This window comes from Vitis vinifera, chromosome 7, assembly GCF_030704535.1.
Source record: "Vitis vinifera cultivar Pinot Noir 40024 chromosome 7, ASM3070453v1".
NCBI lineage: Eukaryota > Viridiplantae > Streptophyta > Magnoliopsida > Vitales > Vitaceae > Vitis > Vitis vinifera.
Window position 1 is genome coordinate 27,827,843 of NC_081811.1, and position 23,591 is coordinate 27,851,433.

The following is a 23,591-nucleotide window of genomic DNA, read 5'->3' on the forward strand; positions in this document are numbered from 1 at the left end:
ACTTTAGGCTGACGGATAAGGACAGACATTCAATAATTGAAATAAAAATGTGCAGAGGCAAGAATTTAAGATGTATACCAAGAAGTTTAGGCTCACTATGTATAACATGTTAGAATTTCATGATTCCATGATGCAATTAGGAAACTAGTAGTATAATCTAAGGTGGCAAATTGCCAGTCCATAATGACAAAATTGAATCCTAGTTAGATACCAAACTCATCCCATACAACAAAAATGAGTCATTCAGACTAAAGATTAAACTGAAATATGAACATCATCTCCATCAAATCATATATATCCAAATCTCTCATCTCAAAACCATCAATTATTAGTTATTACCAGAGAAACAGATTTGACAATGTATAAAACATGTAGATAAATCAAGCCCAAAAAGGAAGGGTGCCAATTCTGAAGAAAGAATACCTCATATTCGAGTACAAGATGAATCAAAATCATCAGGAGCAACTCGAGCAATCCAATTGCTCAGCGTCCTCTTAATATCAGAATGATTAACATAGGCCAACTCATACATGCTACACAAATTAACCACAAGAGTCTCATTCAGAGCTATTGTAGGAACCCTTTCGAGGGCATTCTCCAACACCTTGATCGAATCCGATAAGTCCCTCAAATACATCAAGCACAGAGCTTTGTTATTGATAGCCACAACATCCGAACCATCCCTCTCAATGCACTCCTCGTACTCCCTCACTGCAGACACATAATCTTTTCCCACTAAGTAAACCAGCGCCTTATTCCGATTCACAAGGTTCTTGAACTCAATTTCGCTCAATGAACCTAATCTCTCTTCCTTACCCATCTTCTCTACCAGTTCGAACGACGCCTTCGCCCCCTCCAAATCCCCAATCTGCAGCTGAATGCAGCCGAGCTTCGACACCAGCGCCGGATCATCGCGGCATCTGCCGCTCAGTAACTGCCTGATCAAACTCACACACACACCAAATTCCTTGTGACTCAAATGGTGCCCGATTATCGAATTCACCACAAAAACCTCCCTCCTCTTCCACACATCCGCAGAAACCCCCAGCCCCCTCGACCCTTTCTCATCCACCCTCGTCCGCGCAAAATCGAGCAGCGTATACAACCGATCTAGGGTTTCCTGGCGCTTCCCCAATTTCAACGGAATCTCGGCATGGATCCACCGGAGAGCGAACGGAATCATGGAACCAGACCGGCCGGGGTACACATCAGGGTGCGATTCGTACTGGTAGATGGAGTGATCGAGATCCTCCAGCGATGCCAGCTCCTCCGAAACGTCGCCGTATCGACGGAGCTTGATGAGAGCCAGGACGTTGTAGGAGAAATAGCATAGGTGTTCGTGGGGCTTTTGGAGGAGAGAGAGCTTGCGGGCGCGAGAGACCTTGTCGAGAATGGAACGCCATGAGCCTCGAGTGGCGAGCTCTTGGAGAGACGAGAGCTCGTAGCAGAGGTCGTTGAGGGAGCCGAACGGGCTCGACAGTGGGTCGCTGGCGACAAAGCCATCAGCGGCCGGAGTTGAATCCTCCGACGGGGAATCGGTGGCCATGTTTCGTGAATTGAAGAATGGCTCGACTCAGCTTCACTGCTGTGGGAATAGCTTGCGACGATCAGATCCGGCTGCTTTTAATTATTATTATTCTTTTTTACTTATGAATTTATTTTTCAAAATATGTTTTATACATTAATCACTCCTAAATTTGTTTAATATGATATAAAATTTTAAAATTTACCCAATAATATTTTAGGCTTATAAATGGCTGGTTTCAAGCCCAATTCAACATAAATTGAGTAATAACTAAACTTGAAGTGATAGTTAATATTTTATTTTTATTTTTTTAGTTTTACAGTTTTTTAAGTCTTTAATTATATTTTTAATTTTTAAAATTTTTTATTTTATTAATCTTAAATCAATTATCATATTAAAATAAATTTTCAATTAATATTATTAACTTGGCAAGAGGTCATTTCAAAAAATAATTATTTGAATTATAAAAAAATTTATATATTTTAAAATATTTTTAAATGTATGAAAATATAGGGTTGTTTTTGTTATATATTATTTTTAAAAGTCAAAACCTATTTTTTTTTTCTTTGAATTAAATACATCTAATCATCATTCATTTAATAAAATTTAAAGTTCATGGTGGCTAAATTTATTTAGTTCAAGGAGGGTGAAATTTACCATTTTAAATGGTAATGCATCATTTCTAATTTCAAGAATCATTACATGTGGATAATACAATATATGATTAAATATGACAAAGTCAAAGAAAAAAGTGAGTAGGATGCCAGTGCACAGAAGCTACTTGACCCATAAGGTTAAGGGTACATTAGCCACCCAAAATGGGCTGAGTTTCTTAGTCTGGGTCATTCTCCATACCCACTTTGGGCCAAGTTCGACTAGGCCCAAAGTCGATATCCAGGTCGACTTACGACCCAATCCTATCTTGGTTTGGGCCTTGGCAAGGTCGGGTTAGGCTTGCTATTTTTTTATTTATAATGTAAAAATGGTTCAAATATTCTCCGTGTTTCTAATTTATGTTCATTACATCTTTTGAAAAAAAAAAATCAAAATGCCATAAATTTGTTTTGAAAACAACCCATTTTAAAAACAAATTCTCCAAAAATAAAAAATTGTTTTAAGTAAAAGATTTGTTGAACTTGTTTTATAAGTTACAAAAGTTTTTTCTATTTTAAAAAATAAAAAGTTGTTTTAGTTTTCAAACAAACTCATCAACCAAATAAGATGAAATATTAAATAAATAAATAAATTTAAATTTATTTTCTTTGTTTTTTTAAGCAATGTTTTAAAAATCAAACTGATTATTGAAACGAAAAAATTATGATTTACTGTTCAATGGTTGAACTAGTGGTTGAACGGTAATAAAACCGATAACATCATAAATATATTATTTATATATTATTAAATTAAAAATAATTTTAAAATTTTAAAATAAACATATAAATAAATTAAAAATCAATAATATTTATTTTTTATCTTTTATATTATTAAATTAAATAATGCATGACTATAAATGTATTAATATACTAAATTTTATTAAATGAGATATGTATAATATTTTAAGTGGATATATTAAAAATCAAAGAAAATCCAATTATTTAATTTTAGCTAATTTTATAATTTTTAAAAATATTATATTATTGTTATTCAATATTTTAAATTTTTATTTTAGAAAAGAAATATATTGTTTTTTGTTTGCCTTACAGAGCATCAAAACATGTGTAGCCGGATGGTGCCCCCATGCCACTTCCTAAGCGCTTTTCATTCACTGATTTTCCCTTAACTTTAAGATCATATTGTCCATAAGAAAAAAAAATATGGGCTGGCATTTTAAAATGGGCCTGATTGAATAAAAAAAGAAAGGGTGGAAATATAGGGAGGGCCTTGGAATTGGGCCCATTTTGAATTAAAAAAAAAATAATAAACGGTCATTGGATCGAGACTGTTCGGTTCTGCATTGTGCGGAATAAAAGAATATGGGCTGGCATTTTAAAATGGGCTTGGTTGAATAAAAGAAGAAAGGGTGGCAATAGAAGCTTGCCCTTGGAATTGGGCCATTTTGAATATAAAAAAAATGGGTCATTGGATCGTTCGATTTACCGGTTCGACCAGTTCTTGACCTGTTTCCAAAGGAGAGAATCCAGACCGGAAAGATTATCAGATGACAGTTGGACTAAAATTAAAATTTAAAACTATTGTATATATATATATATATAAAAGAAAAAACTTGAGCGAAAAAATAGAATATAAGAAAATAGAAAATAGGTTTAAAATTAATAAATTATTTTTATGTTTATTTATTTTAATACTTTTTATATAAAGATTAAATAAATTTAAAATATATAATTTTTTATTAATTTTAATTATATATAATTTTAAACATAATAAAATTATTTTTTAATATTTTTTATTTTCTTAGTATTTTTCAAGGATAAAAAATAACTTATAGGAAACCGATGAAACGTTATTTAGTATTTATTTCTTTTAGAAATTCAAACAGGAGGTTGGTTTTGAATGGCCTACCTTCAATTGGTCAAAGTTTGTAGAAGAAATGACGCCCACGAACCACGTGCCTTGGTTTCTTAGTCAAGCTCTAACAATAACAAAAAGTCAAAAATAATTAATCAGTTCCAACTGTAACATTCTTGGTTACTTCCGAGTTTCACATAGTGGGATTACTTTGAAAGTTCAAAGTCAATCTAACAAATTACAAGTCCGTCCACTGATATGGTAGGGGGACCCACACGTTTTCTATTGACTAACATTCTTTAAAATAATTCTTCAAAATATACATCATGTTTTGGAATGTTTAAAAAAATTTAAACAATTTTTGAAAAACAAAACAATTCTCAATTATTTTTTAAAATAAAATTTTATTTTAAAATTTAAATTTAAAAGATAGTTTTTTTATTTATTATTCGGAATTTACTATCTAATTATATATAATGTCAAATATTTTAAAGGGTTTTTCATATTTTTTATTATCATTTAAAACATTGTAAAAAATAACTGAAAAAACTTACGTTATGATTGGTTTCGAAAGATATAATGAAAAAAAAAAAAACACTAGAAAAGAAATGGGTAAGTATGTCTTTTCAAAAGAATACTTCCAAGGTGTGGTTTAAAAGGTCAATTTGCTTTGAAAGAAAATTAATTCCAACTTTGAAAAAATCCATTGGATTAGAGTGATTGAAGGAAATATATCATTTCAATCCACATCTGATAAGACTTGGAAGACTGTTCTATAAAATGACTAATTGTTTGGTGGCGATTTTAAAAAAGTTTTTTTTTTTTTAGTTTTTTAATATTTAAAATTTTTTATTTTAAAATATTTTAAAAAATTATAAATATTTTCTAAAATTACTATCAAATACATTTTTAATTTGATTGAAGTGTTAATGAATCAAATTTAATTGAAGTATAGTATTTTAAAATTAAAAAGAAAAGACAAGTTTAATGCTTACACCAAAATGATTTTAAAATCATTTCTAATTAATCAAAAAGAAAAATCATCTATATTTAACTCACTTGCTTAATCATGCCAAAATTATTTTTTTTTATAAGCTCCCATATGTATTTATAAATTTTATATATTTAAAAATATAAAATCATAAAATAAGTTTGTAAATATAAATATTATATAGTTAAAAAAATTAAATAACCAATAAAGTAAAATTGTATATATTTTGTTAAAAAATTAAAAGTTAATTTATTTTTTATTTTTTATTTTTAAAATAAAATTTTTTATATAAAAGATAATAACTCTTACCAAAAGAACAAAAATTCACCTTGTATTCTTAAAACCAATTTTTTTTTTTTTTTACTTCCTTAAGCTTTAAATTTTTTTTGTATAATAATTTCCATCTTTTATACAAGATTTTCTATTTTTTAAAATAAAGGAGATGTATTTAAATATGTATTAAAATAATAAAAGTTTTAAAAGTAATTAAAAATTATTTTAAAATAAAATATTTATAAATTAAAAAAAATTAAAACAAGTTACTAACAAATTTAATGGGCTATAGACTCATGTCGACATATTATTTGTGCCAATTATATTCGATTTAACTGGAGTTGACCAGGTCAACTATCCATGTACTTTGAAGGAGTCAATGGTCAATATAAAAGACAAAAAAACAAAATTAGTTGGTCCATGTAAGTGTACTTAATTATTTAAATTTATTCTTATTCTCACAAAAAACAAAAAAAAAAAAAGAAGAAAAAAAAGACACTAGTGGACAAAATTGGGATAGGTGAGAGAATTTCTCATCCCCACCCATCTTATTTAATTTTTATTTTTTAAAATATAAATTATATTAGAACTCAGTATAATTTATTCCCATCTTAATTAATTTTTTATTTTTAAAAATTTACATTATATTAGAAATCAATATAATTTATAAATTTATGCATTAAAAATGAGCGAAACTAAAAATAATTAAATTAAATTATTTTTAAATTATATTTATAATTGATGAGGTGATATCCACTCTCAAATTTTATTTTATTTTTAAATAAATTTGTTTCTAACTCTTCCTAAATTCTTCTTATTGCCAAGGAACATGCAAACATTCAAATATAGTGTTCTTTTTCATCTTAACAAAACTATTATATATTAAAAGAGTGATAAAATAAAATAAAAAATTTCCGTGATAAAAATAATAATAATAATAGTAACATGTAAGATGTTGTCCATTATAGTCGAAGTCAGTCGTTATGGTTATTTGCCTTCGTATGAAGGTTATGATTGTCTCAAATAATAATGAATTTTGATAATTTGATTTTACAGATATATAAAAAAAAAATATAGATGAGTATTTTAATATAAGATATCGGTGAATAAAAAATTAACCAAAAATCATGAAAATATAAGAAAAAAGTCAAAAACTCTTAAAAATTAAATTAAAAGTATAATAAATATTTTAAAGTTGTTTTATTGAAGAAATTAATATATAAATAATATAATTTATAATATTCAATAATAATACTTATAACTTAAAAACATATTTTATATACATCAATTTAATTTGGATATATTCAATGACATAAAAAAATGATGATACATGTATAAGTATTTTTTTATTAAAATGTTAATAATTTTTTTTATTAATTTATATTTATTTTGTATGTAGTTATTAACTTATTATACAAAAGACATGATAATTAAAATTAATTTATGATATATATATATATACACGTATTAAAAAATTTATTTTTTGAATATTATATATAATAATTTTAACGTTATATAACAAACATACGTGAATAAAATAACATAAGTTGATTGGGCGGCAAGGCTTTCCCTTTCAAATGTGAAGTCTGGGTTTCAACTTTCAAACCCTTCCGCCACGATCTAAATTATGATGGCCCACAAAAGATACAGCGTGAAGAGTGGGGATAAAAAAGTCAAACTAATATAGAAGCTTCTGAGCTGGGGCCCGCAAACCAATTTTCGTCGTGGCCCGTGGGTCCCAAACTCCAACTTAGTTGTTATTAATTTCCACATGGATGTTAACAATTTCGGGATACCGATATTGACGCTTCATCCCTTTCCAAAAAAATGTTTTGAAGGGGGTTAGGTGCGTTCATATGAGAAATCCCTATCCCTCTTCCATCTTGCCTTATCTCGTTTAATATTTATTTTTTATTTTTATAATTTTTAATTATATTATAAAATTTTGTTATTATTATTATTATTTTTATAAAATGTAAATTTTTTTTTATGTATTATAAGGAGGGGAAATAAAAATTAAATCAAATTAATTATTATTATTATTTAACCATGTATATAATGATAAGCGTTGATTTGCTCGAATTTGTAGGAGGTTTTAAGTTTTCCAATCCTATTTATATATTATTTATGTCTCTCTAATCTTAAAAAGGGATGTATTAAAAAACCCGATAAAGGATATTTTTATCAAGGTAGATGTTGAATGGTTTAAATATTGGGCATGACTAAATTGAAGTTAACAAACAAATAACATAAATACAAGGGCTAAATCATAAAAATATACATAGTGAGCCCCACAAAAAAAGAATAAATTATGGATTGATAGTAATATCATAATAATAAGACATAAATAAATGGATAAATGAATAATATTATAATAATTAATACGTTAAAAAATGTGATTTTTATAAAAAAACACTCACATTGATAGTATCTAAATTTAACTATTTGATTTATAAATGATTATTTATTTTTAAAAATAAATAATTATTTTTTAAAATTTTGTAGTATCATTTAGCTATTGTCATTTCACAATAATTTTTTTTAAAACAATAGCTTCTCTAAATGTTCTCCTTAGACAAACATATTTCAAATCAAATCTAACGCATAATTGTTAATTTAAAAAAAAATAAATAAATAAATCTATGGAATCAATACTTGAAAGTCACAAAATCCAAAAATTAGTATAATTAATACTAAAAAGTCATAAATTAAAATTGATTGAAAACCGGAAATACTTTCCTAATTTCCCATTTTTAATATAATTTTAATTTTTTTTATTTTTCTATTAAGTAAGTAAACTCTAAATCAAGTGAGGTTAGTGTATTGGATTTATAAAAAAATAATTTTAAAAAATAATTATAAACTTAAATATTAACCCAATAGATAAAAAAAAAATCAAGAACAAAAAGATTATATATTTTTTTCTGAATTTTCTCATTAAAGTAGCTCCATTTTCTAAACTAATTAAAAAACTCTATACTTTAATATTTTCTAAAATAAAATCATCTTTAAAAAAGAATTTAAAAACCATTTTTTAAAATTATAATGTCAATCATATTTTATATACGACCATTCTTTAATATTCAAAAACCAAATCCCAAACTATTTTTATTAATAATGTAAACACCTAGGTTATGTTTAGTTTCTCAAAAGTTTGAGGGAAAACCTGAGAAAGTTTGGAGGACAACACACGAAAAAAAAAATAGAAAGGAATATAGATGGAAAGAAAAAGTAAAAAAAAAAAAAAAGATTTAAAGGTAATAAATTATTTTTATATATTATTTCATATTAATTTTTTATATAAAAATTAAATAATTTTAAGAAATATGTAATTTTCTTATACATTTTACTTTCCTTCACATTTTTCATAATAAAATCAAATATAAAAAAATTATTTTTCTTTTTTTTCCTAATACTTTCCACGAAGTAACATGGCCCTAAGAGTTCTCAAGACTTTTTTTTTTCTTTTGTCCTAATACTTTCCACGAAGTAACATGACCCTAACAGTTGATTTGTTCTTGATTTGTTCTTAAGTCTTGACAACTAATTTTCTTTAGAAAGCGTGTGGGGTTTTTTACTATTCCAGAAAGAAAAACAAAAAAATCAACTTCACCTTTATGATTTTAATGACCATCCTTTATGTTTACTTCCATGGAAAGAAAATAAAAAATCGATTTATTGAAAGTGAAGGAATACGTCAGGTGAATGATATCATCAATCATAAGCAATAATATTTATGTATTATAAAATTTATATTCAAACATAAATTTCATAAAAAAATCTATTAATTGTAAGCTAAGAAATAAAGAAAGAAGAAGCCATCCATGAATGAGGTGATCAATTCCGTGGCATATTTAACTTCTAATAATTATGTATTATAAAATTCATATCTAAATATTAAATTTTATCAAAAATCGATTAATTGTAAGTGAAGAAATAAGGAAAGAAGTCATTGATAAAGTATATGTAACCAATACTACTTGTAAAGTATATATTCACATATAAATTTCAATTTCACCACTCACGTGATTTTTAATAATTAATTGATTAAAATTGATATGCTATACAAATAGTGAAGTAGAAATTGTTAAAAAAAAATTAATAATTTTGTGGAAGGGTTAGAAGTGGGTTAAATTTTTTTTTTTTTCGCTTAGTTTCTAACACCTTTGACTAACTATATGTTGTATTTAGTTCCAAATATTAAAACAACGATCGTGGAAACTCCAATGCAATTTCGTTTTAGAGTATCTTTCATTGGTCAGATGAACCGGAGGAACAAGTTAAATATATCATCGTATAAATCAAAGACAAACATTTGGGGGATTAACACAAGTATCCAACCCATCCCAACAATTCGCAGTAGCTCCACGTTTCATCATCTGTCTCAAATTCTCGAACTTCTTTAAAGAGCGTGGAAGGGTGTGATGAGATTTTTGGTTTTGTTTAGTCTTCTCTTTTCAGTACTGATGTTTCCAGCAGCAGAGGCTAGAATCAGAAGGTATAGATGGGAGGTGAAGTATGAGTACAAGTCTCCTGATTGCTTTCAGAAGATGGTTATCACCATCAATGGACAAAGCCCCGGTCCAACAATCCTGGCAGAAGAAGGAGACACCGTCATTGTTGAGCTCACAAATAGTTTGTTGACAGAAAATGTCGCAATCCACTGGCATGGTATCAGACAGGTAGAGCAAAGATTAATATATAATGTTTTCTTTTTTCTTCCCCTTTCTGGGCTTAATTTTGCAGTTCTGATGGTTCATCTTCTTGATGATTACAGATTGGGACGCCATGGTTTGATGGAACGGAAGGGGTGACCCAGTGTCCAATCCTGCCAGGAGATACCTTCACATATGAGTATAAAGTGGATAGGGTAAGATTGATCAGTGGTCTTAATCAAGAAAGTTGGAACCAGTACTACTTTCAATTATCTGATGATATTATTCTTTGGTTTATGCAGCCTGGGACTTATCTATACCATGCCCATTACGGAATGCAAAGAGAAGCTGGGCTGTATGGATCGATTCGTGTGTCGGTTGCTCGTGGGAAGACTGAGCCCTTTTCCTATGACCACGACCGGAGCATCATCCTCACTGACTGGTACCATAATACCACTTATGAACAAGCCCTGGGCTTGTCCTCCAATCCTCTTGACTGGGTCGGCGAGCCTCAGGTGAATGCCAACTACTACTGCTTCCGCCATAGCATTCTGGTTTGTTCTGCTATTCATCTTCTGATGTCTTTTTCTGTCTGTTAATTTTTCAGTCCCTTCTGATTCAAGGAAAAGGAAGATACAACTGCTCCCTAGTTTCAAGTCCTTACGTCTGTAATGCAACAAGTCCTCAGTGTTCTCCCTATGTACTCACTGTAGTTCCGGGGAAAACATATCGCCTTCGGGTCTCCAGCTTGACTTCCCTGTCAGCTCTCAGTTTCCAAATAGAGGTTGGTATAATTAAAAACTTCACCGTGGTTTCTTATTCCTTGCTTCTACTTGGTCAAGTCATATTCCACACAAAAAAGTCAAACACTACCTATTTAAGAACTCATCTTTAGCTATATAATTGTGTTTTAAATATGTAAAGCTTTTGTTATGAATAATATTAGAGTTAATTCTTAACTTCATTGTATGAGTTTGATTGGTCCATAAGTAATGTTTATATGTTTGATCTCATGATATACAACGAGGATGTTGTATTTGTATGATAATAATTGTAATATTCTATATCAAATGTGTAAAAAGTTCCTAATATTATATATGTCTGAACTTCTACACATGTGACGGGGATTTGGGTCCAAAACAAAGAATATTTATACATTTCAAAATGGTTTACTACAAAAACCGTGCATGTTCTGATACGGTTTTAATTTCTAACGCTGCAGGGTCACAACATGACTGTAGTTGAAGCAGATGGGCACTTTGTGGAACCCTTTGTGATAAAAAACCTCTTCATTTACTCAGGGGAGACCTATTCAGTTCTGGTGAAGGCTGATCAAGACCCTTCAAGAAATTACTGGGTCACAACCAGCGTGGTCAGTAGGAACAACACTGTCACTCCTCCGGGCTTGGCCATTTTCAATTACTACCCCAACCATCCCAACAAGTCTCCTCCAACAGTCCCACCCGTTGGCCCTCTTTGGAACGACGTCGAGCCGCGCCTCAACCAAAGCCGTGCCATTAAGGCTCACCATGATTATATTGTGCCCCCTCCCCACACCTCAGACAGAGTAATCGTGTTTCTAAACACTCAAAATAAGATAAATGGTTATGTTAGGTGGTCTGTCAACAACAACTCCTTCAACTTGCCACACACCCCCTACCTAATCGCTCTCAAAGAGAATATAACTGGAGCCTTCGACCCAACCCCACCTCCAAATGGTTATGATTTTGTAAACTATGATATCTACAATGTGGCGAATAACACCAACGCTACATCCAGCAACTCAATTTATAGGCTGCAGTTCAATACAACAGTGGATATTATACTGCAAAACGCAAACACCATGAAGAAGAATGACAGCGAGACGCACCCATGGCATCTCCACGGGCATAATTTTTGGGTACTGGGATATGGAAAAGGTAAGTTCGACAATTTCAGTGATCCAATAAAGTACAATCTGATCGACCCAATTATGAAGAACACAGCACCTGTTCATCCTTATGGATGGACTGCCTTAAGGTTTCGATCTGATAACCCAGGTACCTGGGCATTCCATTGCCATATAGAGTCTCATTTCTATATGGGTATGGGAGTTGTTTTTGAAGAAGGGGTGGAGAGAGTGGGAAAGCTGCCTTCATCTATCATGGGTTGCGGTAAAGCCAAGGGTCTCGGCGGCAGGCCATAATATGCAGGTAAGTTGAGCATGAAAAAGGAAAATAAGATTATCAAATCTTTACAAACCTCTCTATTTCAAAGCCCCAAACATCTTGTAATAACAATAATAATTACTATTACCTGTTTTTTATACTTAGTATCAATACTATTTTTTATTTCGAGGTGAAATGCATAGAAAAAAGAAATAGTATTTGTAGGGACCACTCCCCCCGATGGCGCGTGACACACATTTACTAATGACACGTGGCACACATTTCTATCCGGATTATCCCCATCTGGATTTCCCCAAGAAGACACGTGGCGCGCTTCTCTTATCCGGACTTCCTCAGGGAGAGGCACACGACACTCACAAACATCACATCTGGACGATCGCCATATCACATCCAAACGACCGACATATCCTATCCGGATATGTTTTTATCCGGATCGTTGACTGAAGTAAGCAGGTCTTGCACGTCATGTCAACAGCCTGCCACGACCCACGTTCCGCCACCTGCAGAGTGAAAGGACAGGAATGAAGTGATGACAATCACTTCCCGCGATCTCTGACAGCCGTGGCGCCTCCCACGATCTCTGTCAGCCGCCCGTAGGGTGATGATGGCCCTGCCACCACCTAGAGGCATCATGACAAGCCAAAATATCTCCCTACCATTAAAAAGAGAAACAAAGCTTCTAGACGCTATATATATGGACCTTCACACAAAGAGGAAGGTAAGATAACTTGTTATACCTAATAAAAGACCAATTGATTATTCTCTCTAACCATGGCTGACAAAACCATCGGAGGGTGTGTCCGGACGCCTTTTGTAGGAGCGACTGAACCAGGAATCTATATTGGTTGAGATCGCGTGTCCATCCATTTGGCAACTACGTGGATCACAGGGACGCGAGGCTTCAACAGTATTATGCACAGGAAAAAAAAAAAAATCATGGTTGGAAAGGTTAGAGTAACAAAAGCCATTGAAATGACTACTATCCATTTATTTAAGTTAAATTATAAGAAAAAAGATTTTAAACCTTCAAGTCAAGTAATTAAATTTCTCTTTAGTTTCATATTGGATGAAGATTCAAACCAAAAACGCTCCAATGATCAAACCTATCACCCAGATTGGGTACATAAAAAAAACTTCAAAACATTAGAGAAAATACAACAATAATAAATTAACATAAGTTTATATGGTATGATTTAAAACAACAACATCCCCAATAAAGTGGGATATCTCCAAACTTAAAGTTGGTCAAGACAAAAGGTTTAATGTATATTTACATTTTGCTGAAATTTGAATAAGAAGCATACAACAATTTTGTTCTATTCTATTCAATGGATAATAACTTCATTTATTCAAGATCTTCCTTCTTACCATCTATTCCTAAAGACTTTGAATGCTTTTTTAGATGCTAGTTTTTCAATTTCAATGAATAAATTGGGTGTTGGAGCTTTAGAAACTTCATTCAACAACCTTTTTTTAAGATTTAAAAATCTATAACTCTTATTTGAGACTCATGATCTTAAATTGAGAATGAAAGGAACAAAATCCTCTCTTTTTTTTCTTTCATTCAATTTTCTCATAAAATTACCAAAAACAAAACAAAAATCAATTCCACCAAACAAAGGGTTTTTATATTAAAAAAAAAAAACCTTAAAATCTATATTTACATAGACTTCAGATAAATGGAATAAAATAGATTAATATTGGTTTGATTTAATCCATTGTCAATGATCGATCATAAACTTGACAAATCATTCATTTTTTTGGTACATGAAATATAGGATTTCACTAAGTTAATTATTAAAAAAAATAAAAAAATTCTTGGTTGTAAAAGAATGAAAAAAGAAAGGAGAAAGTAATGAAAATAAAATGAAGTTAAAAAAAAAAATTGGAATACAATTAATAGGAAACCTAAGAAATAAAAGGTGTTCCACAAATTATGATTATGAGAGGGTAACTAAGTAAAGTTAAAAGTAAATAAAAAAATTAATGATTGGTTTCATACACTTTCTTTTTTTTTAAAAAAAAATATTAAATCTAAAAATTCTTATGAAAAAAATAATAACTTATATTATGTTGTTAAAAATTATATTTTTAATTCGTTTTTTAAAAAACCATTATATATTTTGTAAAACTTATTATTATTTTTGTTTCTAAACATAGAAAATAGCATCCAAATTAAATTAAATAATTTCATATCAAAAAAAAAATATATATATATCAAATTATTCAATCATATGAAAACAATTTTACAAAGGAAAAATAAGTTTTGTTCTAAAAATATTTAAAAAAATCAAAAGAATTAAAATCTCAATAGAAAATTTTTCATTATTAAGGTAAATTTTATATCAAAATCTTAATATTTTTAAAACAATGTTATAATTTTCTTAATAAAATTTAAATTTGTTTAAATAAATAATACAATTGAGTGATAAAACTTTTTATTCAATAATTATCTATTATAAAATAAGTGTTATTATTAATTCACCATTATTTAATTAAATATAAAATTTTAAAAGATTTAAATATCTCAAAATGAATGAAATCATTATTACAGTTATATAAAGTAAAAAAGTTTTATGTAATTTTAAAAAAAAATCAATTTATTTATTGAATAAATGAAAGATAGGTTATGATAAAAAGAAAAAATTAATAATAAATATAAGTATTAAATACGTTTTATTTATTTCTCACAACACATTCAAATATGATTTAAAATATTTCAAATTTATTATGAAGAAAAAAAAAAGTGAAGGAGAGTTCTAACAAACCCTAATTATCCTCATCTCAATTCTAAATCTGAAATCGGAAAAATACTTTGCGATCATCTCCTAACATAACCAGACTTCTTTCCTATAAATAAATCATAATCAGTTGTTTAAATATTCTTCTTGTTTCTAATTTATGTTCACTACATCTTTGAAAAAAAAAAACAAAAATGAAATCAAAATACCTTAAATTTGTTTTGAAAACAACCCATTTTTAAAACAAATTCTCCAAAAATAAAAAAATAAAAAAATAAAAAAATAAAAAAATGTTTTTAATAAAAGATTTGTCAACTTTGTTTTATGAGTTACAAAAGTTTTTTCTGTTTTAAAAAATAAAAAGTTGTTTTAGTTTTCAAACAAACTCATCAACCAAATAAGATAAAATATTAAATAAATAAATAAATTTAAATTTATTTCCTTCGCTCTTTTAAGCAATGTTTTAAAAATCAGATCAATTATTAATACGAAAAAGTTATGATTTACTATTAAATGGTTGGACTACTGGTTGAACTGTAGTGGAACCGATAACATCATAAATATATAATTTATATATTATTAAATTAAAAATAATTATACAATTTTAAAATATACATATAAATAAATTAAAAATCAATAATATTTTTTTTATCTTTTATATTATCAAATTAAATAATGCATAAGTATAAATATATTAATATACTAAATTTTATTAAATGAGATATGTATAATATTTAAAGAGAATATATTAAAAATCAAAGAAAATCCAATTATTTAATTTTAGATAATTTTATCATTTAAAAAAAATTATATTATTGTTATTCAATATTTTAATTTTTTTTGTTTAGAAAAGAAATATATTATTTTTTGTTTGCTTGCATAGCATCGAGTGGTGCCCCCCATGCCACTTCCTAAGCGCTTTTCACTCACTGATTTTTCCCTTCAACTTTAATATCATATTGTCCATAAGAAAAAAAATATGGCTGGCATTTTGAAATGGACCTGATTGAATAAAAAAAGAAAGGGTGGCAATATAGGGAGGGCCTTGGAATTGGGCCCATTTTGAATTAGAAAAAAAAACAAAAAAAACGGTCATTGGACCCAGACTGTTCGGTTCTGCATTGTGCGGAAGAAAAAATTATGGGCTGGCATTTTAAAATGGGCCTGGTTGAATAAAAGAAGAAAGGGTGGCAATATAAGCTGGCCATTGGAATTGGGCCATTTTGAATATAAAAAAAATGGGTCAGTTTGGTTTACTCGGTTTACCGGTTCGACCAGTTCTTGACTGGTTTCCAAACGAGAAAATCCAGATCGGATGACAGTTGGACCAAAATTAAAATTTAAAACTATTTTATATATATATATATATTAAAGAAAAAAATTGAGAGAAAAAATAGAAGATAAAAAATATATAAGAAAATAGAAAATAGAAAATAAGTTTAAAATTAATAAATTATTTTTATGTTTATTTATTTTTATATTTTTCATATAAAGATTAAATAAATTTAAAATACATAAATTTTTTATTAATTTTAATTATATTTAATTTTAAACACAATAAAATTATTTTTAAATAATTTTTATTTTCTTAATATTTTTCAAGAATAAAAAATAACTTATAGGAAACCGATGAAACGTTATTGAGTATTTATTTCTTTTAGAAATTCAAACATGAAGTTGGTTTTGAATGGTCATCCGTGAATTGGTCAAAGTTTGTAGAAGAAATGACGCCCACGGACCACGTGCCTTGGTTTCTTAGTCAAGCTCTAATAATAACAAAAAGTCAAAAATCAATCAGTAACATTCTTGGTTACTTCCAAGTTTCAATTATAGTGGGATTACTTTGAAAGTTCAAAGTCTCTTACAAATTACGACTCCGTCCCGTGAATACATCATGTTTTGAAATGTTTCAAAATTTTATTTTTTAAACAATTTTTGAAAAACAAAACAATTCTTAATTATTTTTTAAAATTTAAATATAAAAGATAGTTTTTTTTTTTTATTTATACTTCAAAAATATACTATCTAATTATATATAATGTCAAATATTTTAAAGGATTTTTCATAGTGTTAATTATCATTTAAAACATTGTAAAACATAATTAAAAAAAAACTTAGGTTATGGTTGGTTTCGGAAAATATAATAAAAAAGAAATAGAAAAGAAATGGGTAAGTATGTCTTTTTAAAAGAATACTTTGAAAGGTGGGTTTAAAAGATTAATTTGCCTTAAAAGAAAAATAATTCCAATTTTCATTGGATTAGAGCAATTCAAGGACATATATCATTACAATCTATATGTTTGATAAGACTTGGAAGATTGTTTTATAAATGATTAATTTTCATAATATTTAAAATTTATTTGATGATGATTTAAAAAAAATGTTTTTAACGTTTTTTAATACTTGAAATTTTTTATTTTTTAAGTATTAAAAAGACTATAAATATTTTTTTAAAATTTCTATCAAACATATTTTTAATTTCATTGAACTCAAAGTTAACTTCATGTGTTAATGGATCAAATTTAATTGAAGTATTGAATTTTAAAATTAAAAAGAAAAGACAATTTTAATTCTTACACCAAAATAATTTTAAAATCATTTCTAATTAATGAAAAAAGAAAATTCATTTATATTTAGCTCACTTGCTTAATCCTGTCAAAATGATTTTTTTATAAGCTCCCATATGTATTTATAAATTTTATATATTTAAAAATATAAAATCATAAAATACGTTTGTAAATATAAATATTATATAGTTAAAAAAATTAAATAACCAATAAAGTAAAATTTTATATAATTTGTTAAAAAATTAAAATTTAATTTATTTTTTATTACTTTTATTTTCAAAATAAAATTTTTATATAAAATATAATAACTCTTACCAAAAAAACAAAAATTCACCTTGTATTCTTAAAACCAATTTTTTTCTACTTCCTTAAGCTTTAAATTTTTTGTTTATATTAATTTCCATCTTTTATACAAGATTTTCTATTTTTAAAAATAAAGGAGATGTATTTAAATATGTATTAAAAAAAAGTAATTAAAAATTATTTTAAAATAAAATATTTATAAATTAAAAAAATTAAAACAAGTTATTAACAAATTTAATGGCCTATAGACTCATTTCGACATATTATTTGTGCCAATTATATTCAATTTAACTTGAGTTGACCAGGTCAACTATCCATGTACTTTGAAGGAGTCAATGGTCAATATAAAAGACAAAAAACAAAATTAGTTGGTCCATATAAGTGTACTCAATTATTTAAATTTATTCTCATTCTCACAAAAAAAAAAAGACACTAGTGGACAAAATTGGGATAGGTGAGAGAATTTCTCATCCCCAACCATCTTATTTAATTTTTATTTTTAAAAATTTAAATTATATTAGAACTCAATATAATTTATTCCCATCTTATTTAATTTTTTATTTTTAAACATTTAAATTATATTAGAAATCAATATAATTTATAAATTTATGCATTAAAAATGAACAAAACTAAAAATAATTAAATTAAATTATTTTAAATTATATTTATAATCGATGGGGTGATATTCAATCTCAATTTTTTTTAAAAATAAAATAAAATAAATTTGTTTCTAACTCTCCCTAAATTCTTCGTATCTTCAAGGAACATACAAACATTCAAAAATAGCTTCTCTAAACGTTCTCATTAGACAAACATATTTCAAATAAAATATAATTGAATGCATATTTGTTAATTTAAAAAAACAAATAAATAAAAAAATCTATGAAATCAATATTGGAAAGTCACAATATCCAAAAATCAATATAATTAATACTAAAAAGTCATAAATCAAAATTGATTGGAAACCGGAAAGACTTTCCTTATTTTCCATTTTTAATATAATTTTAATTTTTTTAATATTTCTATTAAATAAGTAAACTCTAAATCAAGTAAGGTTAGTGTATTGGATTCATAAAAAATAATTTTTAAAAATAATTATAAACTTAAATATTAACCCAATAGATTAAAAAAATTAGGAGCAAAAAAATTATATTTTTTTTTTTCCGAATTTTCTCATTAAAGTAGCTCCATTTTCTAAACTAATTAAAAATTTCTATACTTTAATATTTTCTAAAATAAAATCATCTTTAAAAAAGAATTTAAAAACTATTTTTTAAAATTATAATATCAATCATATTTTATATACCACCATTCTTTAAAATCGCTTTTATCACTCCATTGGGAAAATGTAAGAAAAAAAAATATAGATGAAAAGAAAAGGTAAAGAAAAATAAGAAATATATTTAAAGTTAATAAATTATTTTTTATATATTAAAATTTTTATATAAAAATTAAATAATTTTTAAAAAAATATGTAATTTTCTTATACATTTTACTCTCCTCCATATTTTTCATAATAAAATTAAATATAAAAAAATTATTTTCCTTTTTTTTTTTTAAGTACTTTCCGGGAAATAATACGACCCTAGGAGTTATTTGTTATAAGACTTATTTTATTTTTATTGTTTCCTAATACTTTTCGTAAAGTAACATGAACTTGATTTGTTCTCAAGTTTTGACAACTAATTTTCTTTGAAAAACGTGTCAGGGGAAATTCTTGGCAATTCGGCGCTTTTTACTATTCCATAAAGAAAAACAAAAAAATCAATTTGACGTTTATGATTTTAATGACCATCCTTTGTGTTTAGTTCATGGAAAGAAAATAAAAAATGATTTATTAAAAGTGAAAGGAATACGACTGGTGAATGATATCATCAATCATAAGCAATAGTACTTATGTATTATAAAATTTATATTCAAACATAAATTTTATAAAAAAATCTATTAATTATAGGCGAAGAAATAAAGAAAGAAGTCGTCATTGATAAAGAGGTGATAACCATCTTCCGGAATCAATCAGGAGACTTGTAGAAATTCACAGTAACTCCACGTTTCATAATCTGTCTCAAATTCTCAAGTTCTCTAAAGAACGTTGAAGATGATAAAGAGGTGATAACCATCTTCTGGAAGCAATCAGGAGACTTGTAGAAATTCGCAGTAACTCCACGTTTCATAATCTGTCTCAAATTCTCAAGTTCTTTAAAGAACGTTGAAGATGGGTGAGATGAGATTTTTGGCTCTGTTTATTCTTCTCTTTTGAGTACTGATTTTTCAAGCAGCAGAGGCTAGAATCAGAAGGTATAATTGGGAGGTGAAGTTGAGTACAAGTCTCCTGATTGCTTCCAGAAGATGGTTATTGCCATCAATGGACAAAGCCCCGGTCCAACAATCCTGGCCGAAGAAGGAGACACCGTCATTGTTGAGCTCACAAATGGTTTGTTGACAGGAAATGTCGCAATCCACTGGCATGGTATGAGACATGTAGAGCAAAGATTAATATATAATGTTTTCTTTTTTCTTCCCCTTTCTGGGCTTAATTTTGCAGCTCTGATGGTTCATCTTCTTGATAATTACAGATTGGGACGCCATGGTTTGATGAAACGGAAGGGGTGACCCAGTGTCCAATCCTGCCAGGAGATACCTTCACATATGAGTATAAAATGGATAGGGTAAGATTGATCCGTGGTCTTAATCAAGAAAGTTGGAACCAGTACTACTTTCAATTATCTGATGATATTATTCTTTGGTGTATGCAGCCTGGGACTTATCTATACCATGCTCATTACGGAATGCAAAGAGAAGCTGGGCTGTATGGATAGATTCGTGTGTCGGTTACTTGTGGGAAGACTGAGCCCTTTTCCTATGACCACGACCGGAGCATCATCCTCACTGACTGGTACCATAATACCACTTATGAACAAGCCCTGGGCTTGTCCCCCATTCCTTTTGACTGGGTCGGGGAGCCTCAGGTGAATGCCAACCACTACTGCTTCCGCCATAGCATTCTGGTTTGTTCTGCTCTTCATCTTCTGATGTCTTTTTCTGTCTGTTAATTTTTCAGTCCCTTCTCATTCAAGGAAAAGGAAGATACAACTGCTCCCTAGTTTCAAGTCCTTACGTCTGTAATGCAACAAGTCCTCAGTGTTCTCCCTATGTACTCACTGTAGTCCGGGGAAAACATATCGCCTTCGGGTCTCCAGCTTGACTTCCCTGTGAGCTCTCAGTTTCCAAATAGAGGTTGGTATAATTAAAAACTTCACCGTGGTTTCTTATTCCTTGCTTCTACTTGGTCAAGTCATATTCCATACGAACTTTTCTTAGCCATATGGAAGAGTTTTAAACATATGAGGGGATTTTGAGTCCAAATTGAAGAATATCTACCCATTTCAAAATGGTTTATTACAAAAACTATGCATGTTCTGATACGGTTTTAATTTATAACGCTGCAGGTTCACGACATGACTGTAGTTGAAGCAGATGGGCACTTTGTGGAACCCTTTGTGATAAAAAAACCTCTTCAGTTACTCAGGGGAGACCTATTCAGTTCTGGTGAAGGCTGATCAAGACCCTTCAAGAAATTACTGGGTCACAATCAGTGTGGTCAGTAGGAACAACACTGTCACTCCTCCGGGCTTGGCCATCTTCAATTACTACCCCAACCATCCCAAGAAGTCTCCTCCAACGATCCCACCCGCTGGCTCTCTTTGGAATGACGTCGAGCCGCGCCTCAACCAAAGCCGTGCCATTAAGGCTCACCATGATTATATTGTGCCCCCTCCCCACACCTCAGGCAGAGTAATCGTGTTTCTAAACACTCAAAATAAGATAAATGGTTATGTTAGGTGGTCTGTCAACAACGGCTCCTTTAACTTCCCGCACACCCCCTACCTAATCGCTCTCAAAGAGAATATAACTGGAGCCTTCGACCCAACCCCACATCCAAATGGTTATGATTTTGTAAACTATGATATCTACAATGTGGCGAATAACACCAACGCTACATCCAGCAACTCAATTTATAGGCTGCAGTTCAATACAACAGTGGATATTATACTGCAAAACGCAAACACCGTGAATACGAATAATAGCGAGACGCACCCATGGCATCTCCACGGGCATAATTTTTGGGTACTGGGCTATGGAGAAGGTAAGTGATCCAATAAAGTACAATCTGATCGACCCAATTATGAAGAACACAGCACCTGTTCATCCTTATGGATGGACTGCCTTAAGGTTTCGATCTGATAACCCAGGTACCTGGGCATTCCATTGCCATATAGAGTCTCATTTCTATTTGGGTATGGGAGTTGTTTTGAAGAAGGGGTGGAGAGGGTGGGAAAGCTGCCTTCATCTATAATGGGTTGCGGTAAAGCCAAGGGTCTCCGCCGGTAGTATCACTACATGGAGGTAGGTTTATGGCCACGGCCAGCAGCCCCGGCTAAAAGTAAGACACAATGCTGAGGCCAGGCGAATCTATGGGCATTGAACAAGCGAATCTATCCATTAATTTATAAATTGATTTGTTGGTTTCTCAAGATGCATATGGTCCAAGTTGGTCAAAGAGGTGGGTACGTGGGCATTTAAACACAGTATCACATTTAAAACACTAGCATTTGGGAATTTCATAGAAGCTTTTGATATCGTAAGAACAAGAGAGAAAGCCAAACTCAAATCAATATGAACAACCAAGTTAAAAATGTAGCCAGTCATTTGGTGGTAAAGTCTGATTACTGAACCACTCCAGCTCTGCATAGGCTCAGGCTTATTCATAGATGAAACATAACGGATAACGTTTTTCAGCAATGGTAGAATATGTTTGGCAATGAAGTTCTCCTGGAAAAGTCCACCTGAAAAGCCAAAGTTGAAAATTACCTTTTAAAGCTGCACATAACATTTCCAGAAAAAACACCAATCCCACACCCAAAGAACTGAAAATACCTACCCTAACCAGCACATGAGATATGGACCAATTGTACATTCTTCCACTTTGCAGAAGTTCATAACCTGGGTCCATTTCCTCACGGCCCATACATTTGGATGTGAGAGAGGGGCAAAGGAAAACCACAAGAAGAAACTCCTCCGGAAACAGAGCATAACAGAAAACAAATAACAAGATCAACAAATGAGGCTTCACTTCATGGGTTATCAGTGAGCCTGCTAACTAGAAGGGCAAGACCAAATCAAATGTAAGCATGTACGATATTCCCAAGCATCTCACACTAGAGGCAAAACAGAGCAAGATTCATCATCTATTGAAACTAAAGGGAATAACAGAGAAAGCAGTAACAACAAGCTCACATCCATCCCAAAGATCAATAGAAAGATCAAGAATAGAGCCTATTAAACCAGATCTAAACAAAGTGAGAACCAACAGGGAGGAAATCAAAAGATGGAGAAAACAGAAAGTAATAAAATATTTCATTTTGATCTTTTCCAATTCGTTAAATTACCTCCATTGTCTAAACTAAATAAATAAATTCTATACTTCAATATTTTCTTTTAAGTCAAACATATTTTATATTCCCCCATTCTTTAAAACCATTTTTGGGAATTACTATGTTATTTCGTTTTAAAATACCCTCCATTGTTCTGAAATTGACTGGGCAAAGCGTATGGTTGCATAAATAAGAGACAAACATTTGGGGGATTAGTACAAGCATACAACCCATTCCCACAATTCGCAGTAGCTCCACGTTTCATAATCTGTCTCAAATTCTCAAGTTCTCTAGAGAACGTTGAAGATGGGTGTGATGAGATTTTATTAGTTATTAGAATCCAGATATAGGAACTTGTATTGATTGGATACGGAAAGAGAAGACTACTTATTTTTTTTGTGCTTTGCTAGGTAAGGTATACCAAGAAAAAAAACCTATTTAACAATGTTGAGAATGTTTACAGTTTA

The 23,591-nt window shown here is 29.5% G+C and overlaps 2 protein-coding genes and 1 pseudogene across 2 annotated transcripts; 2 read left to right on the forward strand and 1 right to left on the reverse strand.

Annotated features, from left to right (window-relative positions):
- Positions 1-261: 261 nt before the first annotated feature.
- On the reverse strand, positions 262-1,675 carry LOC100247539 (uncharacterized). The gene has a single exon (XM_002281442.4). The coding sequence runs from the start codon at positions 1,544-1,546 to the stop codon at positions 425-427; it is 1,122 nt and encodes a 373-aa protein (XP_002281478.1). The 5' UTR covers positions 1,547-1,675; the 3' UTR covers positions 262-424.
- Positions 1,676-9,488: 7,813 nt separating this feature from the next.
- LOC100252644 (L-ascorbate oxidase) lies at positions 9,489-12,215 on the forward strand. Its single transcript, XM_002281399.5, has 5 exons — positions 9,489-9,937; positions 10,033-10,125; positions 10,213-10,425; positions 10,518-10,694; positions 11,133-12,215. The coding sequence occupies exons 1-5, from the start codon at positions 9,680-9,682 to the stop codon at positions 12,093-12,095; spliced, it is 1,704 nt and encodes a 567-aa protein (XP_002281435.1). The 5' UTR covers positions 9,489-9,679; the 3' UTR covers positions 12,096-12,215.
- Positions 12,216-16,984: 4,769 nt separating this feature from the next.
- On the forward strand, positions 16,985-22,835 carry LOC100256122 (L-ascorbate oxidase-like; annotated as a pseudogene).
- Positions 22,836-23,591: the final 756 nt, after the last annotated feature.

Excerpts from the sequence above, each read along its gene's own strand:
- LOC100247539 (XM_002281442.4), bottom strand. The coding sequence starts at position 1,546 with ATGGCCACCGATTCCCCGTCGGAGGATTCAACTCCGGCCGCTGATGGC.
- LOC100252644 (XM_002281399.5), top strand. The coding sequence starts at position 9,680 with ATGAGATTTTTGGTTTTGTTTAGTCTTCTCTTTTCAGTACTGATGTTT. Across the intron at positions 10,126-10,212 it reads ATGAGTATAAAGTGGATAGG|CCTGGGACTTATCTATACCA; the intron begins GTAAGATTGATC and ends TGGTTTATGCAG. Across the intron at positions 10,695-11,132 it reads CTCTCAGTTTCCAAATAGAG|GGTCACAACATGACTGTAGT; the intron begins GTTGGTATAATT and ends CTAACGCTGCAG.